The sequence below is a fragment of the Sminthopsis crassicaudata genome, chromosome 2 (assembly GCF_048593235.1).
Source record: "Sminthopsis crassicaudata isolate SCR6 chromosome 2, ASM4859323v1, whole genome shotgun sequence".
NCBI classification, from domain to species: Eukaryota; Metazoa; Chordata; class Mammalia; order Dasyuromorphia; family Dasyuridae; genus Sminthopsis; species Sminthopsis crassicaudata.
The window spans coordinates 59,151,053-59,160,606 of NC_133618.1; the positions used below are offsets into that span (position 1 = coordinate 59,151,053).

A 9,554-nucleotide genomic window follows, 5' to 3' on the forward strand; every position below is an offset into this window, starting at 1 on the left:
ACGCGGAGACAACGTTCCCTAGGTAACTGGGGGTGGGAGGGGGAGGACTGGTGGCCCACTGTCAGCCCCAACGTGCTCGCGCGTGGGTGTGGGCCATGCGCTTCGCTCCCCCTCCCTCCTGGGCCCAGCGGGGCTCTCCGCGTCCCTGTCATTACTCGCGGCTTCCCCTCCCGAGCCGCGGGCCCGTTTCTTCCCCGGTGCAGAGTAGGGGAGGGCGGGGAAGGCCACGGTGGCCGGGACACAACCTCCGAGTCCTGACGCCCCGATCCCCGACCCAATGATGCGGCACCGCCTGAGCTCCCCTCCAGCAAAGGCCCGTATGGGGGACCGAGGGGGCCAGGACAGACTCCCCACCCCCGACCCCTCTGGGATAACCCCCTCGCTCTCCTATATTCATTCAAACAAAAACTGCTTAAACACTCCTGGACGCGTTGGGGGAAATACTCAGTTGAGGGCAGACCGTGGTCCCTGACGCTTACAGCCCCCCAGGGGGTACAGAGTGGGGGGGCGCAGATGCATGGGCGCCAGACAGTCTCAGGAGACTCCAGCTTCAATCCCGTCTGACAATACTGCTAGCTGTGGGCAAGTCATTTTCTTTGAGGGAGTTTCCACATCTGTGAAATGGACACAATACCTGACCTTACAGGGTAGTGCCGCAGGTAAATCTTACAGAGCTAACATTAAGGCACAAAGATAGCTATAATAAACAAAATTACCTCCTAATTAGGGAGGTGCAAAACAAAGTTGTTTATGTGATCCAAGAAGGGTGTCATTACCAGTGGAGAGATGGGAAGAAGCTTCATGATGGAGACATGGAAGTGGGTGGGAGGATGGTTCTCCAAAAAGACAAGCTCTCTTTGTATTGTGTGACCTTAGATCAGTCACCGACCCTTGTCTATAAAGTGGGGTGAGGAGGGGGAATAGAAAGTATCTAAGGTTCATTCTAGTTCCGAATCTTCACAAATGGGATGCATTCTCTCCCTCCTTCTCGTTCTCGGTCTCTATCTCAGTCTTCTTCCCTTTCTCCCTCTTTCTGTTTCTCAGTCTCCCTCAATCTGTCTCAAGGGCTCTCCCTTTCTCCCTCTCCCCTTTTCTTTCTGTCTCTTTCCCTCCATTGACCCAATCTTTTCCTCAAAGTAGCTGCTTCTTAGCTTTCTCCAGCTGCTGGCAAAAAAAATCTCTCAGTTATCCCAAGAGGTAAAGACCTTATACTTTTGTTTCCTAGCAATGCCATCCCCAGGCCTGGCCATTTCTATGACTAACTGCTCCCTCCTCCAGAAGTTGCTCCAAGTAAATAGGGATTTCATGGTGCATTTTTGAAGCTAGCAATATTTCCTCACTAAAATATTAAACTGCACACATATTAACATACCTAATATTTAGTGAGCTAAAAATAGGGTTTATTTTGCTCCACTTTAACCCAGAGTACATTCTTCCCCAGTAGCTCCTCAGACAAACTTTTATGGCTTCTGTCAAATGTCATGAACACAAAAAAGGCTAGAGGAGTTTGGGAAAATGCTGCTCTAAGTCGTTATTTTAAAACAACATTTCTATGTCCACAGGACTATACTCTCCAAAACACTTGGGAAATAGGGTAAAGAGCTGGAAGAGAGCTCTGAGAAATTCCTTCTATTGAGAGATAAAATTGGGGTTCAGAGAGGAAGCTGTCTAGAATGGCACAGCTATCAGGAGCAGAGCTAGCATTTGAACTGGAGCTTTCTGACTTCTAATAGTAATAATAGCTAACACTGATATAGCACTTGCTATGTGTCAGGCAGCACTTGATAATTGTCTCATTTGACCCTCACAACTCTAGGAAAGAAGTACTGTTGTTATTTCCATTTATAAATGAGAAACCTGAGAGGTAAAATGATTTGCCCAGGGTCATACAATTAGTGTCTTGTTCAGTTTTGTCCAATTCTTCACGATCCCATTTGGGGTTTTCTTGGCAAAGATACTGGAGTGCTTTGCCATTTCTTTCTCCAGGTCATTTATGAGACAGAGAGGAAACTGAGGCAAATAGGGTAAAGTGACTTGCCCAAAGTCACACAGCTAGCAAGTGTCTGAGGCCAGATTTGAACCCTGATCTTGACTTCAGGCTTGGTGCTTCAGGGAGATGCTCATCAGTAAGTATATGAGACCTCATTTGAACTGATGTTCCTCACTCTAGGGCCCATTGCTCTGTGAACTATACGCCACCTAGCAGTAAATGAAAGATTCCAGCATACTTCACGGAGGAGAGGGCAGAAGGGACACTGATTACCAGCATCCCCATATCTCCATGCTACATTTCTTTGTACCCTTCTTTGGAGCTTATGGCATTATCCTCAGTAGTCGCAAATGTAATTTTGAAGGAGGGAGTGGTAGTAGATGGTGCAGTGGACAGAGCACTGCCCCCCCCCCAATTAATAAAAAAAGGATGAATAATTTTTGAAGGACTTGATTTTTGGAAATAATGTTAAACCAATACAATTTAACACTTTTATTAGTTTTTGTTTTTGAGTAAAAATCAGTCACATTTAAGATACTCAGTTAATAAGATTCATCATCATCATCATTGAATTTTTACAGTTTTAAGCTTTTCAAAGTACTCATTTAATTCTTTCATGCAAGGAGCATTTCCTTATTAAAGCTTTTTATTTTCTAAATATATACATAAGGGTAGCTAGGTGATACAGTGGATGGAGCACCAGCCCTGAAGTTAGGAGGATCTGAGTCAAATCTTGCCTCAGACACTTAATATTTCCTAGGTGTGTGACCCTGGGCAAGTCACTTAACTCCAATTGTATCAGCAAAAAAGCCAAAAAAAAAAATCTATATGAATAGATAATTTTCAATACTCACCCTTGCAAAACCTTGTGTTCCAAATTTTTTCCTTCCCTTTTCTTTCCCCTCCCCTAGAAAGCAAGCAATCCAATATATGTTAAACAGGTGCAATTCCTATCTACATACTTCCACAATTATCATGCTGCCCAAAAAAATAAGATCAAAAAGGAAAAAAATGGGAAAGAACAAAAAACAAACAAGTGAGAATGCTATGTTGTGATCCACACTCAGTTCTCACAGCTCTTTCTCTGGATGAAGATGGCACTTTCCATCACAAGTCCATTGGAATTGGCCTGAAAAGAGCCACATCCACCAGAAGTGATCATCATATAATCTTCTTGTTGCTCTATGCAATGATCTCCTGGATTTGCTCACTTCACTTAGTATCAGTTCATCTAACTCTCTCCAGGTCTCTCTGAAATCATCCTTCTGGTCATTTCTTACAGAACAATAATATCCTATTACATCCATATACCATAATTTATTCAGCCATTCTCCAACTGACAGGCCTCCACTCAGTTTCCAGTTTCTTGCCTCTATTAAAAGGGCTGCCACACATTTCTGCACATGTGGGTCCCTGTCTCTCCTTTAAGATCTCTTTGAGATAAAAGCCCAGTAGTAACACTGCTGGATCAAAGGGTATGCATGCACAGTTTGATAATTTTTTGAGTATAATTCCAAATTACTCTCCAGAATGGCTGCTCTGTTTACAGCTCCACCAACAATGCATCAGTGTCCCGGTTTTCCCACATCCCCTCCAACATTCATCATTATCTTTTCCTGTCATTTTAGCCAATCTGAGAGAGATGAGCTGGTACTTCAGAATTGTTCTAATTTGTACTTCTTTGATCATCAATGATTTGGAGCACCTTTCCATATGACTAGAAATGGTTTTAATTTCTTCATCTGAAAATTGTTTATATCCTTTGAGCAAGGAGCATTTCTTTAGTAGTTTACTGTGTAGTGGTGGCTAAAATAAATTTTAAAAACTCTCAGTGTTTACATGAGGAGGAAAAGGAAGCAGGGCACACCAACAACTTGGAAACAAAAATGGAAACAAAAATGGAGATAGCATTCCTCATTCCTTGGAGAGCACTTGGATTACAAATTTGGGGACTGGATTCAAATCCCAGATGTAAGTATATGTCTGTATATGTACATATTTTCTTTTCTTTGTTCTCCCAGAACTACACACATTACTCACTTGGTACAAAATATGTAATAAATGCTTCTGTTAGGCACTTAGAAACCAGGTGACTGTGTTCAAGTCAATGAGGATAATGGTACTTGCACAGGGTTGATGAGAGGGGCACACTATAACTCCAAACAAACAGAACTGTATCTCAGAATTCTTCAATTATGTTCAACTCTTTATGACCTTATGTGGGGTTTTCTTGGCAAAGACTTGCCACGTCCTTCTCCAGTTTATTTACAGATGAGGAAACTGAGGCAAACAGGATGAAGTGACTTGCTCGGGGACACACGGCTAGTCTGAGGCTGGATTTGAATTGAATTCAGGCGGTGTAGTGGCAGCCCTGAATTCAGGAGGACCAGAGTTCAAATCTGGTCTCAGACACTTAACACTTCCTAGCTGTGTGACCCTGGGCACAGGAACCCCAGCCTCAGGAAAAAAAAAAAAAAAAAAGAAAAAGAAAAAGAAGAGAGTGAATTGAATTCAGGCCTAGTATTCTATCTACTTCATCACCTTCTATCTACCTTTACCCCAGAGAGCAAAAGGGAATGTTTGTACAAAAAATATTTAAGCAGCCCATTTTGTGGTGGTAAAGAATTGGAAACTGAGGGGATGTCCAATTAGGGAATGGCTTACCAAGTTGTGGTATGTAATTTTTTATAATAGCTTTTTATTTTTCAAAATACATGCGAATATAGTTTTCAGCGTTCACCCTTGCAAAACCTTGTATTCCCTATTTTTCTCCCTCTCTTCTCACCTTTCCCCTTCCCTAAGACAGCAAATAATGCAGTATAAACATGTGCAACTCTTCTAAACATATTTTGTGGTATGTAGTTGTGATGGAATACCATTGTGCTATAAGAAATTAAGAGCTACGGTGGTTTCAGAAAATCTGGAAACTTATATGAAGTGATGCAAAGTGAAATAAACAGAACCAGGAAAACATTAGTCAGCAGCAGCAATATTGAAAGATGATCAACTATGAATGATTTAGCTACTCTCAGCAAGAACCCAAGACAATCCCCAAGGATTTATGATGAAAAATATTTGCCACTTCCATAGAAGGAGCTGATGAGTCTGAAGGCAGATGGAACAGACTTTTTCTTAGTTTTGCAACATGACTAATATGGAAACGTTTCCCATGACTGCGCACGTGTAATTCACATTAAATTGCTTGTTGTCTCAAAGAGGGGAGGAAGAGAATTTGGAACTCAAAATTTTAAAATGTTAAAAGCCAGTAAAATTATATTTTGTATAACTTCATACGTATCTTCTCAATGGGGGGTAGAATAGGGAGGGAGGGAGGGAGGGAAGGAGAAAATCTGAAACTCAGTTTTAAAAACAAATGTAAGAAATAGTTTTATATGTAACTGGGAAAAATAAATGGGGAGGGAAGTAAATAATATATTAACTCAATTATGAGCCAGGCAATGAGCTAAACTGGGGACACACAAAGAAACAGACAATAATTCCTGCCCTCACAGAGTTCACAGTCTGATGGAAGGGATGACCTATAAATATGTACAATCTATACAGGAGATAACTGGGTAATTCGCAGAGGGAAGAGGGATGGCCGGAGAACGCGTGATTTCGGGGTCTCGGTCGCGGAACAGCCAGGGGGCCGGGGTCGTGGAGGGCAGCGCACGTGCAGGGGAAGAAGGCTGGCAAGGCGGGAAGGGCCGGGTCACGAGGCTTCGAATGACGGAGCATTTGGGGTTTGCTCCTGGCAGCGACAGGAAGCCACAGGGGCTGAGTGGGGAGGTCACGTGATGAGGCTTGCACTTTAGGAAAATCGTTCTGGTGGACGATGGACTGCACTGGGGAGGGACTGGAGGCAGTTCCGGCGGTAGTCAAGGTGTGGGATGGCGAATACAGAGACCGGGACCAGTTGAAGCGGCAGCTAGGGTAAGCAGAGGTTAATATACAATCTTAGGGAGATCGCTCAGCTCCTAACACACCTTCTGACGCCGCTCACGCGCACACGGCCTACCCCAGTCTCAGCTCCCCTGGGGGCGGGGCCTGGCTGAAGATTGGCATTTCCCTGTCCGACCCAGCGACTTCCTCTTCCGGAGACAGGGGTCATTCAAGGCGGCGGGAAATAATAGCGCGCCTCCCTTCCCTGTGCCCCGGGCACGGGCAGTCCCGAGTCGGAGGTCATGGCGACGTCGTGGAAGCCTGTTCTGCAGCCCTGGATCCGAGATCTGCTCCTCGGGCTGGAGCCCGGACAGAGCTCGGGGCCAGAGGGAAAGGGAGAGGGACTCGGGCAGCTGCTGGAGGTAAGGGTGCAGCGAGGGATGTGGCGCCCTTCGAGCTTGAAACCTAGGGTTAAAGGGGAAAAGGTGTGATCGGAAGCTCCTGGGAAGAGGCGGAGCCATTGGGTGAGGAGCGTGGCCAATAGGGCGAGCGATGGTAGAAGAAAAAGGATTATTGGATGGCCCGGTCAGAACCTTTGGGCGAGTGCTGTTGTCTCGGGGCGGGAGAGGCGGGGTCTGCGGGGTCTGGGAAGAAGTCATTGGGCAAAGGTTGTGGTTGCGAGTGATATCACCTGTTTGGGGCGTGACCATTCCGGCCTATAAAAAAACCCACTGGACCCGATAGGGTTGTGGGGAAGGGGCGGAATCGTTGGGGGCGTGGTTATTCCTATCTAGTAAGAGGCCCATTGGGCGAGGGGTGTGGTTATGGGCTGAGGGGGCGAGTTCCTCTGTTGGGGGCGGAGCCATAGTAACCCGCCGGGATCCCTGCAGGTGATTGAGGAAGCCGAGCCCGGAGGGAGCCTGCTGCTGCTTGGAGAGGAGGCCTCTGCAGTCCTGCTGGTGACCGACGGGACCCACAGTGTGCACTGCCTGGTGACCCCCGAGGCCCTGAGCATGGCTGCCTGGTGAGGGGCCCTGGCCGGATCTCAGGTTCCCACGCGCGGCCGGAGGGGCGGGGGCATGGGGCGGAGGGGGCCCCGGGACCTGGCCGAGGGTCTGGTGAAGGGGTGATCTGACGCGGGCGCTCCCCCAGGGAGGAGAAGCACTTTGGCTTTAGGAGGGCTGTGGGCCGGCTGCTCCTGCTGCAGGACTTCCAGGTGTGTGTTCGGCAGGTGGCTGAGACTTCGCAGGTGAGCGGAGCTGGGGGCGGGGGCGGGGGCGGGTGGGGGGCGGGGGCTGGGAGGCTTCAGCGCTGCCTCTTCTTCCCTGGCAGGGGAACGGGGAGTTCTGCCTCTGGGTGCATCGCTTCATCCTGCTGCCCACGGAGCTCCCCAGGGAGGGGGTAACAAGCTGGTGAGGGTCCCTCCTCTCTCCCCTACACGGATTCCCTTCAGTGTCACATTCCCGGGCTCTCTGGCCTTGGGGCCCGGTGGAGCTCCCGCTCCTGCTCTAGAATGCTCCCCCCTTTTCCTCCAGACTCTTCCCCAGCTGAGCCTTGTCCGTCCGCCCCCTCCCCCAGGGTTCCCTACACTGACCCTCTGCCCCCGGGGAAGGGGAATCCCCGTAACTGTTGTTATTGTCACTTTAGTAACTGGGATCCAGCTGTTCGGAGGAAACTTCAGGAATATGGAAAGTGAGTATGTGCCGGGAAGAGGAGGAAGTGGGAAGAGCTGTAAGGAAGCCTGGGGCCCAGGACTGGCTCCTTCTCGTCTTAAGCTGCTGGAAAGCTCTGTGGGGGTCTGGGCTCGGAGGGCCCACTAAGGCCTGGGTCTTCTGCTCTGTCCCTACAGGCACCATGAAAGGGAGAGGACCTCCCCTAACATAGGTACCCCTGGGAGTCCTGAGGGGGCGGGGAGGGAGGGGCTGAAGGAAGAAGGGAGACAGTTGTCTTCGCTTCCTCACTCAGACCCGTTCTCTGCCAGATCGAAGTTCTTCGCTGTCCCAGTTGCTGGAAGAGATGTGTGAAGACCGAAGGAGCGTGCTAAGCTGTCAGGCCCAAAGCTGCCTGGAGCTGGGGGGCTCCCAAGGGGGTTGTCTTCCCCTCACTCGATGGGAAGCCTCTCGAAGGAAGGCCCGGGTCAGTGTGCAGAGGGGTGGTGGGGGGGTGTAATGGTGGGGACAAGAGAGCTGCCCTGGCCCAATAGGAGGGGGCGGTGAGCAGCGCTCGCCAGAAGTGAGCCAGCTGGGACTCGTTAATAGAGAAGGGTCTTGGGCACAGATGAAGTCCCTTTCCCCAATCTCAAACTGTCCCCCACAGGGAGAAGCTGTCTTCACTGTCTCAGGCCTGAGGCTGCATATTAGTGAAGAGGAGGAGAACATCCTTCAGAACCTGAGGGCAGGTCAGGACCCCTGGGGAAAGGGTGAGGGGGCCCAGGGTCTCCAGGTGAAGACGAGGCACTCACCCTGGGTCTTCTCTTTTCCCTCCTTGTCTTCCCCCACCTCAGTTTCTGAAAACAGCCCTGACTGTCAAAGTTTGGAGAGGAACCCATCAGACCCCTGGCAACTGCTCCCAGCCCTGTCCTTGACGCAGTCTTCTTCCTCCTCCTCTTCCTATGTAGGTAGGTAGGAAGCCGGGGAGAGGGGGCAGGGTCGAACGCTGGCCTCCCCCTCTCCCTCCCCCCTCCCCAGGCCTTAGACCCTTCTCTCTCCTGTCATTGCCAGAGGCCCTGGACTGTTTGCCCTTCTCGGCGGAGGGAAGCCCAAGTCAGCTGAAGGACAGCTTCACCGGCAGTCAGGAATCCTCTGCGGGGTGCAGGGAGCCCATCGACCTGTCCCCTCTGCTCTTTCAGGGCAGTGGGTCTCCTTGTGTCCAGACAGCTTACTCCCAGGATCCACAGCAGGACCGGCTCCGTCCAACTCTTCCTTCTTCGTCTCAGGCAGCAAGCAGTATCTCCAGGGACGAGTGGGAAACCCCCAGTATGGGTGGCTCCCAGCAGCCCCTTGAAGTCCTGACGAGGGCCAGGGTGAGGGTTAGGGGAAAGGGAAGAAAGGACAGACCAGGAAGCCGCAAGCCCAGCCTGGAGTTTGTGAGCAAGAAAGTCAAAAGCATCATCTGGGCTCCAGAGAGCATTCCTTCAGAGGACTCCAGCCCAGGAGAAGGCCCAGCCCCACCCAGGGTGAGAGCTGGCAGAAAGAAGACCCTCCGTACTGGAGCGCATCGGAGAGGGAAGAGGCTTTGGATCGGCTGGCCTTAATTTGAAGGGGCTTTGCCCTCACCTCCCTTTTTTCCCCATAGGTCCCTCCAAAGACACATCTGGATGGCTCCCCCTTTCAGTACAAGTATTCAGAGCCCTGCGCCCACCTCTGTTCCCAGGTTTTAGCAACCAGGTCAGTGTCTGCCAGCCCTCTGGGGGGGGGGGCTCTCTCCTGGCCTGTCCCCCTAACCTCTGACCTCTTTTCTCACAGACTCTGCCCATCGCTCCTAGACTGGGCCAGACAGGTGCTGATAGAGACGGGAGAGCTCTGACCTGCTGCAGACGCTTGGCATGCTGCCTTGGGGGCCAGGGTTAATAAAAAGTACAGAACTGCTGTCCTTGTCTCCTCCTTTTGGTGCAGAGGAAGTGCCTTGGGTAGGGGCAGGATGGGAAGGTGGTCAATCCTCCCACCCCTGCCCCAGGGAGGCC

The 9,554-nt window shown here is 50.0% G+C and overlaps 1 protein-coding gene across 3 annotated transcripts; it reads left to right on the plus strand.

Annotated features, from left to right (window-relative positions):
- Nucleotides 1-5,818: 5,818 nt before the first annotated feature.
- On the plus strand, nt 5,819-9,459 carry ACD (ACD shelterin complex subunit and telomerase recruitment factor). Of its 3 annotated transcripts, none has more exons than XM_074286445.1 (12): nt 5,819-5,923; nt 6,763-6,896; nt 7,025-7,121; nt 7,205-7,284; nt 7,520-7,564; nt 7,722-7,756; nt 7,854-8,008; nt 8,189-8,270; nt 8,376-8,489; nt 8,593-9,047; nt 9,167-9,258; nt 9,337-9,459. In XM_074286445.1, exons 2-12 carry the CDS (start codon nt 6,886-6,888, stop codon nt 9,395-9,397), a joined length of 1,227 nt encoding a protein of 408 aa, XP_074142546.1. In that variant the 5' UTR covers nt 5,819-5,923; nt 6,763-6,885; the 3' UTR covers nt 9,398-9,459. The 3 variants fall into 3 exon arrangements, with proteins under 3 accessions (XP_074142546.1, XP_074142544.1, XP_074142545.1); XM_074286443.1 differs by lacking the exon at nt 5,819-5,923 and adding an exon at nt 6,100-6,294; XM_074286444.1 differs by lacking the exon at nt 5,819-5,923 and adding an exon at nt 6,166-6,294 and having other exon boundaries at nt 7,025-7,088.
- The last annotated feature ends 95 nt before the right edge of the window (nt 9,460-9,554 follow it).

Coding starts and splice junctions, on each gene's coding strand:
- ACD (XM_074286443.1), top strand. CDS start 6,175: ATGGCGACGTCGTGGAAGCCTGTTCTGCAGCCCTGGATCCGAGATCTG. Junction 6,897..7,024: donor GCCCTGAGCATGGCTGCCTG/GTGAGGGGCCCT, acceptor GCGCTCCCCCAG/GGAGGAGAAGCACTTTGGCT. Junction 9,259..9,336: donor TCCCAGGTTTTAGCAACCAG/GTCAGTGTCTGC, acceptor CTTTTCTCACAG/ACTCTGCCCATCGCTCCTAG.